The sequence below is a fragment of the Homarus americanus genome, unplaced genomic scaffold (genome assembly GCF_018991925.1).
Source record: "Homarus americanus isolate GMGI-L3 unplaced genomic scaffold, GMGI_Hamer_2.0 scaffold51476, whole genome shotgun sequence".
Classification (NCBI taxonomy): Eukaryota; Metazoa; Arthropoda; class Malacostraca; order Decapoda; family Nephropidae; genus Homarus; species Homarus americanus.
Genome location: NW_024736148.1, coordinates 3944098 through 3971511, shown reverse-complemented (window position 1 = coordinate 3971511; position 27414 = coordinate 3944098). Strand labels below are relative to the sequence as shown.

At 43.6% G+C, this 27414-nt stretch overlaps 1 protein-coding gene across 1 annotated transcript in view; it reads right to left on the bottom strand.

Moving 5' to 3' along the window:
• The window catches only part of LOC121872062 (dual specificity protein phosphatase 10-like), a 45882-nt gene extending 20007 nt beyond the window's left edge, over positions 1-25875 (bottom strand). Inside the window, exons 1-2 of the mRNA XM_042374740.1 lie at positions 25674-25875; positions 21506-22078 (exon numbers count right to left, since the gene is read on the bottom strand). Of these exons, the coding sequence (XP_042230674.1) occupies positions 21506-22061 (556 nt within the window). The 5' untranslated portion in view covers positions 22062-22078; positions 25674-25875. The remainder of the gene's footprint in view (positions 1-21505; positions 22079-25673) is intronic.
• Positions 25876-27414: the final 1539 nt, after the last annotated feature.

Sequence of the window (27414 nt, the reverse complement as noted above, 5' to 3'; positions counted from 1 at the left end):
CATCTTAGCCCTTCATTTTTTTTCAACATCATCTTCCCTTCTATTTTCTCTTTACGATTTTAAACGTTCGTACATTACATTGAGAGCCATTTTTGTCCCCAAATTGGACACACACACACACATGAAACCAGTAGTAACATTTAGTAAAACTATTATTTGGTTGACGAATAGCGTAAGTGATCGCCCTGGCCACACGGGTCACCTTACACAGACGTCTGCACCACACCTGAAGAAACTGTGGCTACGAGTCTTAAGTCCTCCTGGCTCGGAAAATTTAGACCCTTGCGTTTATATTCTCTCCTTCACTAGAATTAGGAAATATATTAATCATGGCAGTCTCAGTGTCACCTTGACGCCATTTTGGTCGCCTAGCGCTAAAGTTTAAGCGAGAAGAGTTCCTCGCATCACGAGTTAAGGGAAAAGTTTCTAACATATAAGCCTCTGTGTCGTAGACTAAATAATTCAGATATGTTTTCTCATCTCTGGTTACGAGGAAAGTTGAACCTAAGAGGATTTAAGAATTCTAGTACCAAGTATTGTAGTGAGGTGGGTACATTAGGGCCAGGTGAAGAGGCTAGCAACAGTCACCACACAACCTCTCGACCGGTCTACGAGTGACAGCTAGCACACACCTGGGCGAAATGTGATGCCAACTACACATAACCCCTGGCCACCCCATCGTCACGTGTACCACCCTCAGTAGCGTTACACCAGCAGCGTCACCACTATACGCCGGTAACATCACTCTCTCACCAGTCAACCCCTCCCGAGACGCCATTACTGCTACAAACTGTCTTCGTTACTCGGGAATTCTTTTCTAACAATGAGATTCGTATACTATTTTAGAGAACAATATCCATACACAATGACAGGGAGAGCAATGATCCTAGTGACAATACCAACCACTGCACACAGCTAAGGTCGAAACGGGACTTAACCCCAAAAAGTGATTTAACTGAAAAGCTCAAGATGCTTACGTCAAGCTGAGGCTGAGTTGTGCCAAGTCTCATTCATTATGACGCAGACTCACGTACCATGACTTCCAACTCACGCCACAAGGTAATATATGACCTCAACTTGACAAGCCTTAATGAGAATGCTCACACGCAATCACTCCTAGGCCAAGAGGCAACAAGGAACGAACATCAAACGCCCGTTGTTACGCAAGGGTGTGCAGCGTTGCTACTTGGCATGCTTGCACGATGGTGGGGCGGTAAGTAATACATCGCACCCGTGGCATACGAATGTCTCGCGTCAACCTAGGCTTAGGGTACTTTACCAGCTTTATACTGCTAACAATAATAGAAAACAAACACGGAGGGAGAAACTACCTCGGTATTTTCGAAATATCTATATGGCTACAAAAAGCATATCCTTGGCGTTAAAGGCACAAGAACAGTTTCACAAAAGCGAAGGATTGCAAGGATAGGTAGACGGGGAAGTGGCAGGATTCCCCGCGCCGTTTAGGGGCGGTCCCTGTGACGCAGGCGCGCATCTCCAGGGACGCCGTGACGTCATCAACATGGCGCTCGACGAAACTGTCAAGTGGAAATTATTGTTATTACACTTGGTTTTCTGTTACGTCCTCTTTCAAATATGACTTACGAGAAGAGAAAACTTGTACTTCTGAGCGAATTTAGGGCATACAAAAAAAAAATCCAAGTTACTGAATGACAAGAACACAGTCACAATATATCCGAGTTACTTAAGAACATGAAAACCCATTATTGTATTTCTATATTCAGGAAACATTTGTACAACTAACATTATCTTATGAATCACTCCACAGGAAAAGTTACAGAAATTCAATGGAAGATAAGTAGTGGCTACAGTAAACTCGCATCATGCGTTATCAAGTGCTTAAAATATACTTCTCAATGCATATCGTTGATCGAGACGAGATGAGACGCCCACTTTCCTGTTATCAAATACTTAAAACTCCAAGACCGGACAAACTACCTACTTCACTTGGACTTATAACACGAATCAGATTACAACCTTTCAACCCCTTTGAAGACAAAATGGCCAACTTAAAAATAAAAATATGGTTACATACAAAAATACTGCAATGTTCACAATGATATATTATAAAAACAAAGACGTTGCAACTATGTTATATTATCATTATTATTCAATTATTAGCGTTCACTTCATTAATGATATCACTTGTAATTTCATCAGTTACTTTACAAGACAAATTATGAGATAAGAGAGACTAACCTAAGACGGCTCATGCGTAGGTGTGTGTGACGTCAGCGGCAGGGTAAGAATATTTCAGTGGATCCCGGATCTCAAGTTACTGATCCTTCGTGATCCAGTGACTCACGTCCTGCCTCAACGACGCACAAGTAACACTCAACACTCATGCGCGCCACAAACTTGTAGAATAAGGATAACACTTTTATAGAGGTTCTAAGAAAATATTACATCCCAAATAATGTGTTTGTACCGTTATAATTCTGAAGTATCTGTAGCGGATCTTGAAATCTATATTCTGTATTGCATTGGTTTCTGAATAAATAAATAAAATTATATTAGTTATCGCAAGAGGAGAGGATGAGAATTTGTCAAGTGGGGCATTGTCCGGTTGGATTTGGTCCAAGGATCACTTTACAGAAGACTTTCCAGGTTCTCTGAGGGTCTAGATGCCATGTGTCTGGAGAAGTTTTCTTAAAAGGAACAATTTATTCATGTGTAATTCGGCCGCCTGTAAATCATGCTAAATGTTTTATAATTACGCGTGTTAATCATATTACTGCTAGTGGTGTTAAATATCGTGAGGCCAGGTAAGCCCTCACGTGTCACACTTCATTCGTCGGTATACGCCATCTTGGATGTTAGCAAACGGGAGCTTTCTTTTGTTTTTCTCATGCTGTATAGTATCTTCTATGGGTTACTTAACAACAACAGTCACCTATTTAATCATGGCTTAAAGTACTGGAGCCGATAAGCATCAACCCAACAAGGAAGGCTGACGGGGCCCCCAAAATGTAAATGGGGTTGTGTGGTGAGTCATGGTGGCGGGGCCCAAGGTGTAACACTATATCTACCTTACCTTGGACAGTTTCACTCCCGCTTAATTCATTACACAAACATTCGCGTTTATAAAATTACAACTTTATTGCCTAGTTTTACATTAAGATTGATGATCTATCAAAATAAACAGGTTAGGTTAAATAAGGCATTACAAAACGAGGGTTGGAGGAGGCTGCTCTTCGATTATATTATCAATCAAAGTGCGGGTATTGGAGATAAAAGGCGTAATATCTCACCTCCGCAATTAATGTCAAAGGTCAATAATTCCATAAAGTCTACACATCACTTCAGGATATTCATTACTCCCTGAACGAGCCTAATTTCATACTATAGCATACAGGAGCATTTGTTTTCTTCCATTTAATCACAAATTCCTAAGATATCGCGTGGCGGACCTGTGGATCACGACGGTTTTGGTCAAGTTACCCCCTGAATCATGCTCCGTCAGGGCTGCCAACCTCCTCGACGTACTGTTGCTGTACAGGGCTGACAACACAATTCTACAGTTACAATATACGTACATGAAATTTCATGTCCCTGTAAGAACACAAGGAGGTAACGTCAATCTTATTCACCACCAACACTAAAAAAGGGTACGAATACAGATTCATGAAATAATGTCATGAAATAATTATACAAGTAACGAGTTGAAATTCCTTTAGTTGTGACGCTATGCCAACTATTCATTTAACAGGCATCACCACCAGCTCCTGTTTCCCTGCACCATTGATAAACAACTATTTATAATATTTTCGTGTCACATCGCATGACAGTCCACCCCAACACGCCAGACACTAATTTTACACCAAACACTGCGTCTCCACAGCACACAGCTGAAGACTAAAATAATTCCAGTGTTTGGTGTGACTAACAAAAATAGCCATATTAATGTGTCACTGGAAAAAACGAAGTCACGCAGATAATATTTTTATACATCTGTTGACGAGGTAGAGTATCACTCTTGACAATGGGATCATATTGTGTTCAACTGAAAAAATCTAATTTTTCGCGTAGATGAATTAATTGAAAAAGCAGAAATCAAACTATTGTTCCACTGTAAAGGCACCATTAGCAATTAATTCAATATACACATGTATGAGCCACACGTGTACAACACAACCTACTATGGCCATTATACCGTCATCCCTCTTAAGCGATTCCATTTCCAGAAATTGGCCCACTAAATCATTGCCTAACAAGAGGCGAGTGACTAATACTCGTAAACCGGATCAGGCAGCCGAGACCACCAATAAGGTAGTGCGTAGTAATGGGATAAAGACGGGTGGCGAGGTTACCCTGCCGCCGTATTACTTTCTATTTCTACCATTGACACTTAACATCTTCTGAGTGTGCAATAAACACCACTATTTACTGTGAGGAAGATAAATAATTTGTCTATCCTAGTTCACTAAGGTAGTATGAATCGTTCAAGTAAAGACTGGAGGTATGTCGTTAATTACACCTAACCAGAAATAATGCCAACTTAGGTTTAACGAAGATATTTAATGGGGTTAACGCTTCGTACCGTCAACAAAAATGAGTGAGGCAACATCAGTAGTTATCAGTGACTTGAGGACAACACCTCATACAGACACTTGGCCATACAAAGATACTCTCCTTATTGATTTCCGATGAGGAGGGGAATTCATTACTAGCAACACCTTGGCAGTATGAGTCACCCTGGACGTCCTTCCCTCCCGGAGTCTCCCCCTCTGAAGCATTAATCATACTAACGTTCCCTCCCTTCAAAGGCCTAGGCCGCCAGCCAGCCCCCCCTGCTTGCTGACGTCACCCAGGGATCCCGTATGTAAATCTTTTTTTTTTCAATTTTATTTCCTTCGTTTCTTTGTCTGTACAATTGATTCAAACTATAATGTGATTTCAAAGAGGGTCGTTTATCTGCTCGTATATGACTCAATTCTAAATTACGGTCAACTATACGTGGTTTATATAACTATGATTCATTTGCTCTGTTTCCTTTCATGACAATAAATCGTTCACACACACTGACAACTAAAGCTTCACCATCAGTCAACCAATACCTAAACAACCTCACTCACACCCCGCTCACCCCAACACAAATTATCTACATGTCCGCAATGTACTTTTTCCCATCACCTCCATAGCTACCCCTTTCCCTCACATCCGTTTCCTCATTTGTCTTTCCCCTTGCCATGACTCCTATCTCCTTCCCGCCATGTACTGATCCCCCCCCCTCCCCCAATGAGTCATACATAGGCCTAAGCACCAGAGCCCAGCCAAGCCAAGTGGAACCTAAGCCGACGCCCGAAATACACCACAGCAGCGGGTTGGAAGTTTCGACATCCGGGACAAGAGACAGCTGGTTCAGGTTACTATACTTCTAAGGTGAAATTTGATCTTAGTAAACAGTTATTGTCACAAGAGATAGTTTGCTACTGAATAATTAACCCTTTACAAAAATTAACTTAAACCACTGTGTGAGTTTTAGATATTAAAGAATAAAGCTTAGTTCAAGATTTTATTGCCTGTCATACACACATATGCCCCCCCCTCCCCCCCCCCACAGATACCTGATAGGCTACGACGGCTTTGACAAACTCACCAAATTGCAATAATGACATCTATCAACAGGTGACACAAGGCCGCCTCTCCTCTGCTTACACTCACCTGAGATTAAAATTAAACCCAGTAATGACTAACTCTCAACGTCTAAATAAAAACAGAGGTGCATAACTATAGTAATAATCAGATTAGTTTTTTATACAAGATTTAAATACCTTAAAAATTTGTAACGACGAAGTAAAAAAAAAACAAGAATGAACGATAGACAGCGAGGAAAAAACGAAATTTTTTCCCCATTTCGTACACGACATTTGAGCAATTTCTCCCGCGTCGTACACGGAAAGTTTACGCGTTACCATGCCAACGATGACGTCATGGCGGAGTGTCCTATTTCAGGCTCTATTGATCCTCAGGAGGAACTGCACGCCGAAGGCCACGAAGGAGGAGGACGAGGACGAAAGATGTGTGAGAATAACAGGTGCACTGTCCAAGGTACCGGGATATTTTGGTACACAGAAAAATAAAACTGTTCTCCCATCAGAAAAATACACCTTTTACCTCGCAGGGTCAGGGAGCTTGATAAAGTTTTCACATTATGTCTAAGAAATACCACAATAATAATGAAAATAATAATAATAAAATGATTAAACAAGGCTTTACCACTACACTCAGCTGACCTACATATGGAAGATTATAAACAGTGGATGAAGAAGGCTCAGGAGATAGGCCTTTATCACGTTGCTTCCTTTTATCTAATAATGTAGCTATATAACAATAAGCTGGGGCCTGACACACATACCGAGTCACTGACCTAAACAAGCACTTTACTACCTGGCCTTTGGGGGGGGGTCAACTAATACTTAACATTACAAGCCTTATACCAAGAAACACCAAAGACTCTGCCATCCTTACATCACCAATACTACTCTAACATTCAGACTTGGTCACGCATCTTAATAATATAGCCTTACACCTCAGTCCTGGTTAACGCTAAGATAAACGCGTATGGAAATAAGTTAACAATCAAGCAAGGTTGGTTGTGTGATGGTAACTGAGTGGTGGTCGTGACACTGTGGTACATTAACAACAATGATGTAAGGTTGGCGGTGGTGATAAGATAGTGGTGGTGGTAATGTCATGGTAATATTTAGAGCGGTGGGTGGTGGTGGTGGTGGTGTTAGAGGTGCGGCAGGGCTAATAGTGGAGAGGTAGTATGGTGGTGGGCGAGCAGTAGCAGCAAGTGTGTTAGGCGGCCTGGTGGTGGTGACGGTCGTCTTTAACACGGATCCCTGCCTGCCTAGTGGTGGTTGTGATGCACGGCCAACACTGTCTCATACAATCACGGGTTATTGGGTCAGGTTACCTCATCCCTCCCCACAATGTCACCAACTTCCTCCTCCTCTTGCTGCTGTCGATTTTGCAAGGTTCCGGGTTTAAAAAACTTCAACAAGAATAACAATCCTCGAGTGTGTCAGTGCCTTAAAAACACCTCTAGTACAAGTACTGTATATCTAAATCACCTGGAGGTCCTCTCCACTTGACTGTTACGCCAAATGAACTCTCGTTCGTATTTTCGCTGCAGGGGATATATTTTACAGTCAGAGGATAAAGTGTGGTCAGGCTTAAGGTAACATTCGGTAGGATAAAGAATTAACAGATTACTTATGTCACAAGTTTAGGGGAGGAAGGGAGGGCACATTGCACCCCCCGCTCCTCCTCCAGGTTCACAGGGGTCGCGGGCCCACCTATATCAGGTCGACGGGGGAATATAGCCAGACCCACCACACACACAGGGGCCGTTGGCCTACCTCACCTCACTGCCTGGCTTAAGTGAAGGTACTGATACATATGTATTATATGCTTTGAAATCATCAGCTGACGTTGTTATGATGTGAAGGTGAAGTACAACTGGCATAACCAAACTAAACATTCTCTAGGATAAACTATTATTAGGTCTATACCCTGACGTGTGTGGCGGTACAACATGAGCTGTTTGTTTTGGTCGAAAAGTCAATTCATATACGTATGTGTCCCGCGATCAAATATACTGTACAAGATAATGTAAGAGATACTGGACCAGGTATTAAGGCAAGACCAAGAAAAGCCCGAGTGTGTAGTGTAATAGTGTGAAGGGCGTTCCCTCCACCATGCACGAGCGCGTCGTGACTCAAGTCCTCCTCCGTGCCTTGCATGACCCTTCCACCACCACCCTACCATAATTCCGGACAAGCCCTCTCTCGCTCTTTATCTCTGTCTGCCACTATTGCACCGACTATAAATGAATGTCACTGAAGACTAAGGTGGGCGAACACCGCCTTACACTACTTCCTGTGGGTGAAGGAAAACGCCAAACAGTGCAGACTGTTAATACGATACAGGACTATGTGCAGTCATGCCCTCAGTTTCTAAATATATTACTCAGAAAATTAAACAAGCATTTGTTCTAACCTACTATAAATTATACGAAAAATTGGGAGCAAATAAATATTACAAAAAATAATCATACTCCGGTTTAACGCCTTACCACTACAAGTATTTCAGATTGGTATGTTTATACAGTGTATCTCACAGGGCGGGGTGTGGACACTGTCACTACGGGACCATTGGCACAGAGCCGCCCAGGCACTCTGCTACTGACGTCAGAGCCACTCAAGCCATCCATCAATGGAGGATGACCGGGTGTAGCCTCGCAACCCTTAACCCAACGTTCCCGGTCAGCGACGCGCCTCCACCCTCTACACCAAGTTAGTTCTTCACTAGAAACTCCAAAACCAGTCTTTTAGTCGAACATTATGGCTTATGCTATAAATGGTGACACTATTTCCATCTCGTTAGTTTCTCAACCTGTGAAAGTTACAGAAGTTATCATGTAGTAAATAGTTTTCGTTTCATTCTGTATGAAATGCGGCGAGACCTGGATAAATATAGTACCATGCTACTGTAACTGTTGTAAAGATATCCATGTTATGAAAATTATTGTATATAATATATAGCTGTATGTATATACTTGGCCTCTTAACTGTGGTGACGTCATCGGAATCCAGTGGCACTGATCAATATGCCTGGCATTCACTCACTGGGTCTCCACTTGAGTTGGTTCAGATTTCGTAGTACAACCGCGCTTTTTCAGTAGCCTTAGTAAAGCATCCATGAACGACTGACTCGCAAGTTTGCGTAGGAATCCGGAGCGTCTTCATCTACTGTATGTGTCCTTATGAATGATAATTATGTAATCATACAATACCGCAACAGTTCCGGATGATAAACTTGGTGAGGAGAGGAAGCCTCTCAAAACGTCACACCTCCTCATTCCAACAAGGTGGCTCTACCCCCAACCATCGTGTTAACTGTTTCCACCCCCATTTAAAAAATACAACATAAAGAATAAAAATGAACAAAAGTTTTTCGGAATCGCGTCGTTTTCATACTTTTGGAATCCATTAACATGAATTAATGACCATTTCTAAGAATAAAGCGATGACCTAAAGAAAAAAACAACCAGGCTATCATCTGCCTCCTACTAAACCCGCGTGAGTGTGACAATGATAAAGGATACTGTGGTAGAAAACAACATAAGGAATAGGAAGGTGGTGGTGGGTCACGATGCAAATTTACGGCATTGGAGAATCCATTATCACTGCATGATTCATTCTCAACGATCGGTGGCTGCTACTCATCGATCGGTTCAACCCAGCGCGCGTTCATTCATCCCCAGGTTGTGGCATAACTTAGGATGGTCTCCGCGGTGTCCAACCAGTTAATTTGTCCCATTTATTAACCTAACTGCTACCACACCCCTCCCTTTCCCTGCCCTCTCCACCTCCCATCACTGCTTCTGTTCCCACCTATCCTCAGCTCTGTCTCCCACCTCCCTCGTATTGTCTTCATTAATCTCCAGTGCGTTACGCTGGTACACCCTATCATTACTATCTCCTTTCCTTCCTTTCACTTGATCCTTCCCACACGGTACAGCACCACTCGCCCCCTTCTCCCTCCCTCCCTCCGTCTGCCGATAAACTTGGTGGTGTTTATTTACGATCTAGCGTCACGAGCTTCAGAATTAGTTGTGGTGTGGTGGCGTGCAGGAGCTGACTCACCACATGCCTTAATTTTGCACTACTTTATTGTTATGGACTCGGACTCTTTATGCGGAACTTTTATTCTGGTCTTGGACGTTACAGTTATAGCTCACCGGCTTGACACGTCATGAAGTGCATATATTATCGTTCACTCCAGTGTAATTCTAAATGCCAGTGGACGAAACTGTGCACTTCATAGTTTTTAGTGCTCATAGAATTGGTAATAAAGGAGTAATGAAGCACGCAAGAGTAGTTTTCTGATTGCCATCTTCGGTCAGCAGCACCACCGAGGTACCTATGGAACTTGAGGAAGTGTCAGCTGCGCTCATACGCCAAGCTAAGCTAGGCTATTTCGGGCGGGCGGCCCCGGAGATACTAGCTTGGGTTGTGTTGCCAAGCTTATCAGGCAGCGCTGCCCTGGGAATCATGAGGCCGCCCTGGGCGAGGGGACACTAACTACAAGAGGTAAGGGGAGGCAGAAGAAATAGAAGCTAGGGCAGGTAACACGAAATGGCCTTACTAACCCTTAACCAAGCATCTCTTAAGTTCAGATCAATCATATGATACAGAAAACGGAGCCCATATCTCCTTCCTTTATTGCTTCTTGCTTAAATTCCAGAACTCAAACCCTCATCGTGGCCGACATTTACCCACACCCCGCCACACACTTACCCACGGCCTGCGACACCCACGCCCATGACGTGAGTTGTGAAACATAAGCTGCATGTTTAGGGAGTTGTGGCAGCCTGACGCACTGACACATGCAGGGTCCGGATTCTCAAAGGTTCGTACGTTTAATTCCCCTCCCCCTAAATGGACATGGAAGATCTCATTAGAGAAGTTCACCTGTTAGGTTCCTCTACTTTTAAGGGAAAAAGAACGTGCGAAGCTCCGAGAATCCGGATATCAGGCTGGAAGGAGAAAGTGTCATTGTGAAAACGACCAAACATGTCTGTAAAACAACACCCTAACAAAGCTCTACCTGCAGCCAGCCTTGTATACACACCTTAAAACACAATCGACTGCGCACAGCTTCTGGCGTCTATCAATATAATCCTGTGTGGTTATATCGTGCGCAGTTGCGGGATACTTAAGATTAAACAAACATTTAATTGGATTACAATACGAAGTGACTCTAGTGTTCATTTACGAGGAAAAAAGTTGTCGACAGGTAACCCAGCGAAGTTCACCAAGAGACGAATGAATAAGTTTGAATGGTGGGCGATGCAACCCAATGACTCACGCGATGGTCGGGGCTGTGACCCACTTTACTCATCTCTGCCGTTTATTCACCACAGACTTCCATCTTCTCAAACGCTCGGGTTCTTGTACGTTTGTGATTACATCGCTTATGCCCTGAATACAAATTTGGTTATCTATTTTCATATTGTGGCTATGGTGTTTTAATTAAAATGAGAGGCAACACTATAGCAGTCGGCACAAACTCTTCATTATAAATTTGGTCTTGGAATACAAGCGAGACACATGAGCTTGGTCCAAACACCACATCTACTAAATTATAACGTTGAGACTAAGACATTAAATCCATCTGCATCCACTTTCTACGTCGCATCAAAAGCAGTAACAAGTCCACAAAACCATCAGGCTAGGATGACGGCCATTATGTCCACTCACATTCATCCCGTATCCATTATTGTCAATCCACCATCATCTACTGTTACCATCTGCCTCACACGCACCCCTCTTGGCTCAACCACAGCCTTCGCCACGACCTCAACGCCCACACCGGCAGATTTTCATTGGCATGTGGTGGCTGATGAGGCCAGGATACTGCTCCTATCACTGGCCCCGGGGTCATTCTTCATGATGGCGTTCATCCACTCCCTCCCTCAACTACATTTTTGACAACGTAAAAAGATGACTATTATGGGGTTGGTATAATTATGTAATGCATTGATAGATAGATAGATAGATAGATATAGACAGACAAATAGACAACGGTAAATGGAAGAGCACACAAACATGAAGTAAACATTCTCAAGTTCAAAATATTTCAGTAGCCACAACAATGACACCTGAGTCAGTGTATCAACGTGAACTTCATTCAACACCGATATTCTTAATCCGGCGCCAACACCCACACGGATGCCATTTCTACTGGAATTTTTTATTCATCGCGGGAGTGAATGCCACCGGCGCTATACCTCATCCCTCCAGCCAGACAGTCATTCATTCGCTTCAGCCGTCCCTGAGTTGAGACCTTCAGGTCCCCCTCCCTCCCACAGGTTCTCTCTCCAGTTCCCTCCCCTTCCCTCATCCCTCACCTGGCGGTAGTGGTGAGTCATACACAAGGGCTACATGTACTGTTGTGACTTACTCTACTGGTGCAGCATAGTAGTGTGTGTACTCCTGTAACAAACACAACTAATGGCACTGCCTTCTTCGGGTGTTTGTACCGGTGGGTAATGATGTCTATACTGCAGTATAAAACCTCGTAGTTGCAGAGAGAGAGAGAGAGAGGATGAGAGACAAAGATAAGCAAGCACATTTCAACATAGTGTACACTCGCTCCGTATCAAACAGATCTCCTTGAGGTTTCTTAATGATGCATCCTGAACTTATTAAAACTCAACTCGCTATCTCATCATGTATCAGAAACCATCTGGAGACAAATAAGTGTGGTGGTGACGAATGGCTGTGGTGTCGCGGTGATGGTGGTAGAGGTGAGTCATACGGCCACACTCACACACTGCCGTGGAGCCACATTCCTGTACACTCGGCAAAACTTTACAACAAGCACTACCCAGTACAACTACCACTGTTCTCTACAACAGGAGGAGGGATCTTGAAGGAAATATTACCTATTAAATACCATCGTCTGAAGCTTAAGAGACAAAGAAAACTCGGCGGAATTATTTTGGGCAGCGACAATTGGCAGCCTCAACTGGGTGTATGGGAATGCCGTGTGATCACGAACACCAGCCGAGCGACACCCACCAACCTTAAACACACTAATTTACTAGACAGTACTTTACAAGTATATATCAAGTGAAGTAATTACAACAGAGCTACACAGTACAAAGAAGTTAAAACCACTACTTGAACACACTAACAGCACCCGACCTTAAGCAACTAGAGTATTGTTTTTTGCAGAATCATAATTTCAACACCGTATAATACACCACCACGTTGTACAACAAATAGAATGCTTAAGGGATACATTCAACAGAGGATCAATTACCAATATGTTTTCACTGCCCACTTTCTCAAATCTGCTCAATGTGTTCCTTTGACTCCTAGTAATACATACAGTATACTCGTATATTCTAACCGGAGAACAGCTGGGTATCATTATGAGGACATGTCACATAGAACATAAGAATGGAGGAAACTGCAGCGGGTCTATTGGCCCATACTGGGCAGTCCCGTTTACACCCAACCCCTATTGCTCATATAAGCATCCAACCTATGTTTGAAGCTATTCAGCGTATTCGAGTTAATGATGATATTTGGTAACTTGTTCCATTTATCCACTACTCTGTTTCCAAACCAGTGTTTACCTATTTCGCGCCTAAATCTAAATTTGTCTAATTTAAAACCATTGTTACGAGTTCGCTCCTGGTTAGATAGTTTGAGTACCTTTGTAATGTTCCCTTTGTTTAGCCCTGACTTCCATTTATACACCTCTTATCAGGTCGCCCCTCGCTCTACGTCTCTCGAGGGAGTGCAAATTAAGATGCTTTAACCTGTCTCTATACTCAAGTACTGTAGTTTGTTTGAGACATCTGTATAACAACTATTGCTCGGGATGGTCCTTACTGTGTATACTTCCCTCACTCAACGCTTTCTTCCACATGCCCGGGTTCCTAACGACCTTCTCCCACTTCCTCCTTTTAAATCGCAGATGAACAAGGAAATGGCGGTAACGAACTTTACAGGCACTAGAGTCGACAATGTGCGAGAAGCGGGCCAGAGTTCCACCCTTAGTTATCTAATACCCAGAAGCTGCCTACCCAACCACCTTGCTACACACTGCCATCCACACACTCGTTTTCCTTAATATATACTCTTGTATTATTACTTAACACTAAGTATTGCGATTTATTAGAGAAACGTTTTCTACAATATCTGGTCGAATAAATAATCTTAATTACATTATTAAAAGACGCACAAGTCTTGTGCACCAATTTCCTGAACTGTCGTTTTAAATCTGTTACTAAAAACCAACAAACAGAAAACTTCTTATTCATATAAGGTATACTCCCGTCTTGTCACGCATATATCTCCCGCAGTCGATGCAAAAACGACGGAAAACTTGGTGTGCACGCACGCCGAGTGAGTCACGGCACAGGCTGGTGAAAAGATGGAGCTATTTTTGTTTGGTGGTTCTGTCACGGCATCTAGCGTGCCTGTCACCCTTTTCCAAGGCGTTCGATGACGAGTTTTTTCCAGCTCTTCCTCTCTGGGTCGCGAGCGTTATTTTGGTTACTGGCATTGGTCGATAGGCAACGGCAGGGTTCTCTCTCGTGTTTAGGGTCACTTATTTTAAGCTTGTACGCTTATTTGGGCAGTTATTCTTCTTAATCGGTTTTAGGGAATAATTCCAGATATATGACGCTGACACTGCTCGTCGGGGGTACATTGTTATATTAATGGTGTGGTGAGTCACCTGTGTCGCTAGGTAAATAAATGCACGACAAAGACGGCAGCCACAACTATTCACTGCAAACATGGCGGAAAAAATAGATGTCCACCTTTGACTCACACGCGATGTCCGTGGCCACTGTCAGCTGGCCACCAAGACTGACTGGCCGGGTGAGTTGGTGACCGGTATGCTGGACTGGTGCAGAAAATTATTAACCATTTTGGAAGTCAATAATAAGTGCTGCTAGGAGACCATCCTCGCTCCCCGTTTGTCGGAAGCCAGGACGTTACAAACATCACTACGCCAACTAGTGCAACTTTTTTTTTTTGGTGTACATTATTACCATTAATATAGCCAACAGCAGTTTTGTACACTTCGGTGTTGACATTAAAGAAACAAAGGTGCTGGAGTGCGCGGACCAAATCTCCCAAAGCAATTCCCCACTTGACAAAATTCCAAACAAAATAGTGTCAAACAAAATCTTTTTATAGAAATAGTGTCGGAGTCTTTTTAGGTTAAGTAAACTGAATGAAGTGTGGTGAGGTGACGTTAGGCGGTCTTTGTTCTGCAACAGTGTGGGGAGTGACTGTTAATGGAGGTGGAGGTCATTACTGTGGTGCTGCCGCAGTGCAAGTGCCACCCCTCCACATACCTCCACAAACATGCTTATACCCTTCTACTGCAGCAGTAAGGGAGGGGCGCCTCCCCCTCACACCTAAATGGCCACTGATCACGCTCTCCAGAGATTAACCCGCGTAACTGCTTGGCTACTGCATGAAAACACAAGCTCTCGTTAGGCTCTTGGAAACTGAAGTGTCTTAGGAAACTAAAGCGATAACTTAGTAAACTGAGGTGATATAGTAGTATAGTCAAGTGATATCTTCGTAAAGTTAAGTGTATCAAGAGTTGTGGGATCAAATCCTACTTAATGAGGCATTTGGCCTTCAAGCATGCAGTTAACCTACCGCACGTACGGCACTATTGCCTAAAACAAACGCTGTGTGATGACGACGTAGCTTTCGTTATGGGCACAATAATGTTACAGTCTAAAACTGTTCAATAAACCAAAGAAATTCACCTGAACAAACATAAACGCTAGGACTCAAGAGCTGATGGTACTCCATCCACTTTTATATTATTTTGGTGTTTGGGTTATTGCTCAGTGGGGAAACGGGTGTGTGCCGATACAGTGAGCGGTATCCATGGTGAGGGGTCGTGACTGCTCCCCCTCCCCACATCTCGCCTCTCTCACTGTGCAAGACAATATGGATGATTCACAAAGGTCACTTATGTTGCCCGACGCTTTGGTGTGTGTGTGTGTGTGTGTGTGTTTGGGCCTAACCCATGTGTTCCATCCGTCCTAGACCTAAATATACAGTAGCACTTAATACACGCTAAAACTAGGATTTATATTTCAGGATCATCCACTGCAGGGGTGCTACTTGGGTACCTCTTGCTTAAAACCTTTATTAACAAGTCTACCGAGTCCCGCGCAACACATCGATGCTGCTCTTGTGTCCATGAACATTATTAATATACCTTGTGTTATGCTCATCTCTTCATTTGGCTCTTGACGGTTTCAACAATTATAAACCGATTAATGTCCTGCAAGTTGATGAAGATGTTTACATACAGACCTGACGCCTCAGTTCAGACTATACGTAACCCAAGTTCAGTTACTCATTTAGCCGGAGAGAGTGAGGCAGTGTTGAGATGAGCGCGTGAGTGAGTCACTGTTTAGACTGTTGCTAATGGCACTGATAACAATGGGGTTGATTCACTCAGCAGCTGAAAGGCGCTCGCTATTGGGGTGCAAACCTGAGCCACACACTAACGGGCAACAACCTACCTAATTCCCAACCAGAGTAACATGACCTGATTTTTTGGTGTGCATAATCCCAGTAGGTTTCTTTTAAGTCCTATTACTCTTGACAGGTTAGGTTAGGTGTAGGAATCTTCACTGTAACTCATACGTTACAGATCTTATACTCATATTTTTCAGCTAGTTTACTGAATACCCCCTTACGTCCTGTAACTGAAAGTGTGCAGGGGTACAGATAACCCTGCTTAGGAAATGCGGTCACCAAGATGCTCCTTACAGAGGGAAGGTATGACAAAACCTAAAGAAAGATGATCGTATCATCAACCTTACATATGTACTACAACATCGTGTTCACCAAACCTTGCGCCTTACTGTACTCGGCACCTCAACTGGTGTACAACTTGTGGGATGAAGTGTATCATTATAGTGATACACTTTTATCGCATAAGACAGTCGTCATGGATCACGCCCACCAACGTCCGTAGGAAGGAGACGTCCCCTGTGCCCCCTGACTAGTCATCAAATATGGGAATCCAAGCTAATATGGCTCTGTAAGAGGTAGCAGCGTGCCACTCACATGGGGCCCTGCTGGTGTGAGGGAGGCACGCCAGACCACAGATCTAACGCTCACTGGTCGTAACGACAAAATCTCAGCGGAGAATTTCCCACTGGACAAACCTCACTAAAACACAGTAAATTGTGATTAAGTAAGGTTGTGTTTGGTGAAGTTTAAGTTTGTAATAGTTCATCTGGTAGGGTGTGGGGCTTGGTTTGGTTAATTGATGTTAGATTCTAAGTTAGGTGAATTTTCTCCTCCATCCTGCAGGATCAGGCTAGTGTGGCCATAAGAGGAATGCAGTGGTGGTGGTTGCGAGACTGGCCCCACCACACACTCGCCTGACCTTTACCCATGCCCAGACACACCACCCAGGTTTCCCGCGGCCGAAATATTTTGCTCGTCCTATAAAGTAACACGCACTGCAGGCAGAAGGCGGGCGTACGTCTGTTACGTCCATAAGCGTGGCAATAGTAAGAGGGCGGCGAACGATAAACGGTTAGTAAAGCTGTCCAGGCGACGTCATTAGACATGCCCTCCAAGTTTCTGTTACTAAGCCAGAAAGTTAATGCAAGAATCTTCAGTCGTGGCCCAGGTCGTGTGCCCTTCACAGAGGACCGTCGGTGATGTCATCGCCGGGCACATAATGAAAACGATGACTGGGTTCCTTAAGAACTTCCTCCGAGGGAAAGGGTTGTTGATAGTGTTGATATTTACCGGGAATGTGTGCTTATTAACTACTCTAGGCCTACCACTGTTAGGTTATTTCCCAAGAGTTAAGGCGAGAACGCTGTGTCCAGTTATGTCAAGTAGAGTTGAAGTGTAATTTTGGGAGTTGCCATCCACGTTGGAGCTGAAGTAACCCCAACACTCGGACCTGGTCCTTATAAATATCAAGTACAAGTTACCGGACCTAGTCCTTATAACTATCAAGTACAAGTTACCGGACCTGGTCCTTATAACTATCAAGTACATGCTAAGTTTTTGAAGATCAAGTTTATAAAAAAATTTATATATATATTATTTATGGCCTAATAAAAAGCCTTCTGGGTGAAACTTGCTACCAGTCATTATCATCAACTGATACGGACGCAAACAGTAAATCACTTGACACTTCATCCACTACGTCAGGGTATAATTATAAACGCCTGCCCACTTAGGAAAACATGAAGAGATATTAGAAGTTTGAGTAGAGCAAAGGCTTTGTGATGATTATATTAGAAACTTACTTCTCAAGTTCGCTCTCATCTGCTGGCCAGGATATTATCTGCACAAGAGAAACTACAAAAAGGTAACCGTGCACCTTAACCATTGTTCCAGGCACACACACACACACCTGTATGAGTGATGTATTGTGTGGTGAGGAGGTGAGGAACGGTATGTTGCAAGAGTGAATGAGTCAGCCGAGGGAGGGACCCAGTACACTGCCCTGGGGAACCTTCCTCCTCTTTCCCTTCCTCCAACACCTTGCCTCGTGCACTGGTACGACGATTTTGTCACAAATATTCTTAATCGGTGAAGGTGACAATTACAATAAGGTACAGCAGTCGGTAAACACAAGGTTGTAGGGGCCAACGACGTAGTACAGTATGATATACAAGTCGTAAGTAAGGGGTTGTGGGAGTATTTAATGGTGGAACTCGCTACACACAGTATTTTCGACACCTACACTTAATTTTCATCCAACTGCGCTCTTACTTCACTAACCTTCAGCATTCGTAATAACGGGCGAATTACAAAATTATATAAATTCAAACGATTATGTATAAACAAACGATAAATCCATTTTTTTTCAACCAAAATTATATTTCCTGGTAAAAAACAAAAAAATATTGCTCAGCTTCAAAAACGTTTAATTGGCGAGTAAAAACAGAGTTGACTGCGATCTTTCGTATATTTTTTACATGTTTTTTTTCATCTCGCAGGTAAAATTAAAAAGCATAACTGAACTTTTAAACCTTTTTTTTTCTAGACATCAAAACAAACGCGACAATTGACTTTTTGGGCAATACAAAACTTTTATATTTCGCCATCGACAAATTAAAACGCTAATTCTGAGTCAGCATAAAAATGTCATTGTATTCCTGATCAAAGGCTGATTCTATAGTCTCGCAGGTTAGTGTATAACATCTCACTCCCGACAGGTGACGTAAGATCAAACATCTAATTGGTTCACATACCAACGAGACGAAGATGCTTGGTTCATGGTGGACTAGTGATACTTGAGTTAAGCCCTGGGTCTTCCATACACCAGGAGTGGCCGGCCCCTCATCTCATCCCCACTCCCCTAAAATTATTGCTCGTGATCTCATCCACTCGAGGGGAAGACAGGTGAGTAATCCCTATCTCCCCCCCCCCCCTTTCACTTCAATAAAATCTTCGTCTGTGATTTGACTCAAGGACCGGGTGAGTAATCCCCTACCTCCCTTAACGGATTATTTACTAAGGGGGAAGAAAAATATTGAAGGTGAGGGTAGGGACGGGAACCCTACCAAGTACGGTAAGGTAGGGAACTTCACCTAGCTGGCTCTCCAGGCAAGGGAATGTGAAGGGGCAGCAGGTGATCGGCCAACTGATGTTAATACAGTAGACTTGCCTAGCATTATACAGAAATTCTTTCTACTGTAGTCACTTCAGACTATTTCTCACGGGACGGAAAAAAACGAAGCAAAACAATCTAACCAACTTGAGTCCATAAAATCTTAAAACCATGTTATGTTAAGCTTGGATAGTTTCAGTGTTAAGCTTGGAGGGATTTAGTCCAGCAACCCATACAAACACAGAGGTCGAACCAGCAGTAGGTGGTGATGTAACACCGTGAGCGCCTAGGGGAGATCATCGAGTTACTGCCGTTGTCATTCACACATGTTCCTCTTCCTCATCAAGTTCTCCCTCTGCCACCAGTGACAAAAACCCCGGGCACCAGACCAGTCAGCCAGGACCCTATGAGAAGTACCAACGGGTACATAGTCATTTTCCTCTTCACGTTTTATAACCTGGGTGATAACACTTGAATTTTGGCGCGAAGCCTTGTCAACAAATGCGTCACCGGGAGCTCTGGACACAGCCGGCTGCCCATCAATAAATCAATGGCTCTTGATATATCTGACTCTAGAATAGCTCACGGTGCTTTAAATTAATTAATTAACTTTTATTCTATGATTGTAACAGCTGGTGCTATCAACTGAGGTATATTTTCGAAGCAGTTTTGTCTACTACCGGGTTGAGGCAGCGTAACTATCACCTTTAACGCTCTGGGCTCACCTGATATGTCCCCTTGAGGACTGTTAGGAGAGGTGAGGGGGGTGGGGGGGGGGGGCAGACAAGTCCTCAAGTGAGGCCCCAGCCCCTCCTCCTCCTACTACCGGCTGCCTGGTCCCGTCAACCCCCCAGCCCGTCTCTACCCCGCCCAGGCCATCCGTCTACAAGGCCAGCCTAGTGGGGCTTCCTGATGGCTGGGTGCACCATCAAGTCCTTAACGGTCCCCTTCACGTTTCCAGCAGCGGCCCCCACCAGGGTACCAGGAGCCTCGCACCCTCACCCTATCCTTATTTGTGTTTTTGATTCAGAGGGAGAGTCAGGGGGGGAATGAGGAAGAGCGAGGGGGTGGTGGGCAGACCAGGTGTGGATGAGGAAGATGGTGAGGGCCTCGCCACCCAGGCAAGGTCGTCATACCGGCGGGCAACATACTGCTTCCTGCTCTCCTCACCTCGCCCAACCACTTCCTTTTCCCAAGTTTATTGTGATAAAAACACAATATGGCAAGGACCAGATAACACCTGCAGCTAAACGTCACATGGCTCGCTCTACACCACGAAGAACAAGACACTGTATCACGATAATCCTTGGCTGGTCAATGAGTATATTATTTCTTCCTGAGACTTCTCTGTTGCCTATTATGGTCAGCAGCCAGCCACCCAAACTACCGCTAGCGTTCTTTGTCCAACTACAACCAATAATTTGATGTATATACAATACTTATAAGTAAACCTTTAAGAGGCATAAATGTATATTATATTTGAACTCTACGATAAAATTCATATAATTATCGAAGAATTACTAATGAAGACAAACCATAAGTCTCAAGACAAAATTATAACACCAAGCTTTAGATCAAACCTTAACACACACAACACTACAGGGGAACTCTCTCTCTCTCTCTCTCTCTCTCTCTCTCTCTCTCTCTCTCTCGTGTGATAAATTAGAATGGCAAACAAAGCCAGACAGTATTCAGTCTCAAAGACTGAATTATCTTAAAGTAGGAGGAGAAAAAAAATAACCTACAGGCCTTTGAGAATCCGGACTTACAGCCTCCCAGGACCCGAGTGACTCACTTACGAAAACAAACTCAACACCAAAAGCGGCATGATTCTGTGTACGTGTGAAGGAGGGAGGATGATCTGCAGAAGGGAAAGTGTTGGGGGTGATGGTGTGTGTCTGGTTCCTGGGAAGACGCAAGTGTTGGGAGTGAGAGAGTGTGTGGAGGGGGGGAGTCTGTGTGTGTGTGTAGAGGCTCACTTGTTATGGTTGGCCCGTCTACACCCTTGTTCACACACTCACCATTCTTCTCTAATTGCTCTTCCGTTGGGTAAACAGTTTTGCTGAGACCAGTAATTGTCTGAGGGACCCATCACTACCTTACTGTGTTGCTGCCAGCTGCTGGAGAATACACCACTACAGTATACACTCGGCTACACCTACAGTACTCCAGGATAAGTGATTGACTTCTACACCAACACTACGAACTTTAGGCTAAAACATGCACAAACTAACAAACACCAACTACCGAACACTTAAGATACAGTCTACGTGGGTTGTATATCACTACATGTAAGAATTAAAACCGTGAGGCAGGTACTCACCCTTGAGGAGGAGGGGTTCTCTGTTGTCCTCGAGGAGGGCCGTGAGGACGAGGTAAACAGGGTGTTGGGGCGGGAGAGCCTCTAGGTCGGTGCTACACTCGTCGTACACGATGATCTCTTTATAGCACCGTTTCTTCAGCAGGTCGCGGCCGGAGGGAGACGCCGCCAAGTCCACCACAGAGGCCCGTCGCAGCTGTAGTCGCTTGCGGTTGAAGCGATCTGAGCAGTTGAGGTTGATGGCGCTGCGTACATGACGCATGTTGTAGTTGATGAACGTTCTCAAGTCGAGGAGAAGGAAGTTCTTGGGTTTTGTTTTAGTGAGTTTGCGCGCCACGTCCGCGGGCTCGAGGGCACGGGCACGTCTTAATAGTAGTGAACGCTGGATAGTGGAACTGTCCCCGCACGGAGAGGCTGGCATGCTGACCACCTGCGGCGCCATCAACTGCGGCAGGGACACTGGGCATCTGGCGGTGGCTGCGGCACTTGCCTCACCGGGCTCACTCAGCGACCGGTTCAGCGCCAGGCGAAGCCCCTCCCGACGACCTTCACTAAGCATGTTGACCACTCACCACTCTGCAACAAAACACCTTCAGCCTTAGAAAACACACACACACACACGCGCGCGCGCGCGCATAAACACTCCCCCGGACATAATATAATACTTAGATGTCATTAAATGTCATAACATGTATACTGTATTAGTCCACTCATATCATCGATAATTTTCACATATACTGTACACTCTTGTTCATCATTAACATTCAGGTCAACAATTATTCACGCACATCTTGCTGACAAAATACGCCACTATAACACTACACTTGTACATACGTTTCTGAATAAACCGTTTGAATATAATCTTGTAAACACAAAAACTTCCAGCGGTTACACACACAACACATTTCTTTAATACACATACATGCGTTATACCACCATAAGTCATTATACTGTACGCCAAAGTTTCCGGCGTTAACACTCCTTTACGCGCCGTCACTCACACCTCCCTCACTACTCTTTCCTGTTACGGTCCCTTCATACTACCCCTAACGTACTTACAATGCCCTCACACCTACACTACACTAAGAACGCCAGGGTCATTACAAGAGGTCAAAGGATCTGGCCCTGGGGTGTGACTTGTTTGCATCAGCCTACCGGGTACTACTGACATCAATTATTAATGCTACTGCATTATTATTAACCCCAAAAATAACAAGGTCACAAATAGCACAGGCATTCTTTCCCGTGAGTGTGGGTAACACATTAACCTCTGCATGACACTTGAAGATGTAAAGTGTGTATGACATAGTGAGGACAGCGAGGGTAGCGTTGGCGTTAAAAACAACGGCCAGTGACTCAGTGTTGTGGTGTGGGAAAGTCCCCAGTGAGGCAGCCATGACGCTTCTTCAAGCTAGCGGGAAATTCGTGGGTTTGGCTGTAATATTCAGGCTCTTTTTGACCTCTTGACTAACGGCTTCACACCAAATTATTGTGACATAGTTTACATATTCTGACAATTAATTATTATTTTTAACCTGGTACCAAATTCCTTCTTTGTGTCACACCATTACGCGATCGTGAGTCACTTGACTGCCGACCACGTCGCCAGTTTCCTACACCTCAATGTTTGTGCATAATTTTCCATTATGATTAACCTTCCTATTGTCTTTAATATGAGGGTCTGAATTAACTACATCAACTGTGTTAGTCATCTTGTATGATCAGCCAAGGAAACTATGGCAGACACCAACGTTAATGTCACCCAGAGGGTGTTCACCCGACCCGCAACAGGCTATTTTACGAGTGTGGGACAACTCTATATTATCTGAGATTTCACATGAAAGGAAGATTAATTAACGTTAAATGGAATGGACAACTACGATTTAAAAGCCAATTTAGTATTTATTTTCTGTCAATACAAAAAAAACTAACATTAGCAGTGACACATTAAGTCCTGAGTAATGGACCAGATGGGAACGTTGGTTTCCTGACTCCAAGCAAAAGTATATGTAATTTTAAGTATCAACAGGATGTGTTCGTTTGGTAACCTGTACTTAAAACTAATGCAAGGTTATAATCCATACGGTAATGTATTGTTGGGAAGATTATAGCATGAAAGATTCGTAGATTCTGTAGCTCTTATGTAACAATTGTCTCGTGCCATTCAGTCCCATCACACTAGGCTAGTAGTCAACACAGATGGGTAGAACATTACATTAAGTTATTAAAAAATGAACCAGTGTTTAGTGAATGGCAAAACCACGAGTAACAGAACGTGAGTGAGTGGCTGAAAAAGAGATGACACTTATCAGTTTCTCCGTACTTGTTGACAGTCTCCCTGTAATTGATGACTGGACACTGGTTTAAAGTTATAGTTCTTTATATTCCTACTGCCGAGCTCACGATCTGCACAAGCCCCTAACAAACCGATTTTGTGATCTTTTGGTGAATATCTGTTAACTTATCGAACCTAACAGATTCCAAATGATGTGACAAGGATGTAGTTGGTGGAAGAAATAATTTTATATTTTATTAGGCTACTTGAAGATGGGTCGGGGTAGTTTAAAATTATAGTAAACTGGTCAGTAATTGTCAGGTAGGTAAAGCTTTTGATACGGTCAGGTTTGTTTTGGTCAGGAGTTGTGAGTACTAAGCTTAGTCAGATCTAAGCCCCCACACGAACTACAACCTTGTTGGGGAGAACTATTTTATTACTAGTCAAATTATCATCGCTTAAAAACTTTCAAACGCACTGGGCCACACTCCAAAATGATGTACCTACACAAACCTCACTTCCCTTCCGTTTTTGGTGATTTGAGGACAGGGGTTCTGTATCTAGTTAAGTTAGTTTCTCCGAAATTCCAAAACCATTTAGGCCGCAGAGGTCGGTCGGCACACAAATCATTGATCATCACTACATTTGACAGTAGAGCTTTTGGATAACTGTTCTCGTATGAATGACCTGTTTGGTATCTGGGACCAACTGCCGATATAGTAATGAGGCTTATTCATTTCATTAATTAAAGGCATAAATTATGGTATACATGGCTGCAACTCTTTTCAATCTCAAAATCAAATGTGTCCCTAACAAACAATGGTTTGAAGAGACACACGCCACGAGTGAGTCATTCCTAGGGGGTGTCTCATCAAGGTTAGCTTGGGCAAAGTTTTCAGACTGGGACTTTAAAGTGGACATATAACTAGTCAAGTGACCACTCACAGCAACCCAATTCAACATCCCAGTCAAAAGTGATGTTTTTACTGAATGAAGCTGTAATGTTGAGACAAACACCCGAACGAAACCTTAGCTGGGGTCTCATCACCCTGCGTGGGAACTACAGCACCACACCAGTATACTTATTAGTTTTCTATGAACATAAATACGGTCAAGATCTTGCCTGAGATTATTTCAATTGGAACTACAATGGTGTTATGTGACTTGTGTAATGACACTATCGTTCAATACCCATGAATACACGTCGAATGTTAAAGAGTAACAATTGTGTTACAGTATAATGATGACAACGTTAGGAGAGACGACGACATTACTGGTGCAACGATATGTTGGCGTGAGAGAGAGAGAATGTTGCAGTATAAGAAGGCGGGGACTTGACGCACAAGTAGGGATCCCGCAGTGCATGTCACGGTAGACGTGGCACCACCGCCTGACATCACCTCCCCATGTTTGAGTGTCGAGTCACTGTTAACTACAACAGCATCACCACCACCTCAGTCACCATCATATACTCCCGTCACCATAAATCTGGGTGACATCCAAATTTCAGTTACGATCTAACAGGAATCCATCAATTATTCACTATATCATTCACCACTAAAAGAAACCCTACACATCCTGCACCATACAACATTCATCTATCCCAATATTGTTTTGGGTATTCATAAAAACATCTGCAGTTGACATTATCACCACGCGGGTACAATAATAACACTTTAATAAAGCTTAATAACTAGTGAGTGCTATCCATAAAAATAAGTGTTACAAAGTTGTTTACTCAAATTTGCAAGTAATTATCTCCATAATAAACATATCTTTTTATTTACGTTACATTACAGCTTTGATCTATGAACTCTTATACAGTAGTTATTCTGAGAGGTTAATGCCTTCTATGACACCAGTAAACAAGGTAGTTAAAACATCTAAACTACTTACTGTTGTACATGATATTCCTTCCAATGAAGTATATAAAAATCCCTGTTGTTTTGACTAGATTTCCTACACACACACAACAAGTAACACTTGTATATTTAAATCCGTCAATGGGTTTCAATTGCACTCAAGAGGATTGCACAGAGCCAGCAAGCTAACCGACTGACTACCACGCGAGTTGTGGATGTACTGAACTAGACTTGCTCTGCCGCTCACCACAGCTGTTGGCAACTCTACCCCACCTCGTTGCCAGACGCTAGATTATAACTCTCGTACTGCCATCATCTTGATATCGCGACTCTTTAATGCCAAGATCCTTCCAGAAGTGCAAAAAAAGAAAAAACTGTAGGAAGGTATCAGCTGTTGAGAAAATTAACACGGAGTGAGACTATGACGGCCAATACCTAATTATTTTGGGAATTCTTATTTCGCCCCCATAGCAGGGGGGAAGAGGAGTCGTCGTGGGTGTTGGTAAATGTTATGATGTCATGACCGTGATAAAACTTATGGATTGTAGTCCCAAGATACCTTGTGCATTTAAGATTAAACGCAATAAAATGCTTATAAAATCCAGTTTTTCATTCATATGAGACTGAGTGATCCGGCGTAGCAGCTGAGCCAAGAATACTCTCTGATTCATTCACGGTGGAGCAGCGCTGCCAATGTCGCCTGCGTTACCCACGTACTCGCTACTACTACTACTATTTTCTACTATCACAAACAAAGTATTTGAAGAAAAATGGGCTAAGTCTATCTGTGTACATGTATTGGGGGCGTAGGAGTAAGATGGGTACCGATGGGAATTTGGGGCGGGTGATTAGTCAGTAGTAGGATGTATTAGGCAATCAGTGTGTCGTAGTACTGGTGGGTTCTGGAGAAACCTGTGTCTCATGCCAGGGGTATGGCCGGCCATGTGGGCACCCCAGGGCATCAGGCATGCATCATACAGTTTAGTCAGTTGCCACCTTGGCACGGGTACCCCACAGCCCTGGTTCTTATAAGACTATAGTCGTATCGTAATATTTTCCCCGTAAATGGCGACGACCGAAAGCAGCTCGTTATGGTAGTCTCCATGCAATTTCAATGCCATTTTTGACATCAATGTCCATGTTGGTATTTAAACGAGACAGATACCGTTAAGTAACTACAGTAAGGAGAGACAATAAACGTTCGAACGTTTGAAGATTCTACTTGATTTTGTAGTTATTTTAATAATACTGTACAGTAGAGCTAAGCTGCCGTATATGTAACACTGATTCTCTTGGAGCACAATATTATCACCACACCAGGTGAAGGAGTGTGTACACCGGCCAAAACACAATATTATCACCACACCAGGTGAAGGAGTGTGTACACCGGCCAAAACACAATATTATCACCACACCAGGTGAAGAAGTGTGTACACCGGCCAAAACACAATATTATCACCACACCAGGTGAAGAAGTGTGTACACCGGCCAAAACACAATATTATCACCACACCAGGTGAAGGAGTGTGTACACCGGCCAAAACACAATATTATCACCACACCAGGTGAAGAAGTGTGTACACCGGCCAAAACACAATATTATCACCACACCAGGTGAAGAGTGTGTACACCGGCCAAAACACAATATTATCACCACACCAGGTGAAGAAGTGTGTACACCGGCCAAAACACAATATTATCACCACACCAGGTGAAGGAGTGTGTACACCGGCCAAAACACAATATTATCACCACACCAGGTGTGTACACCGGCC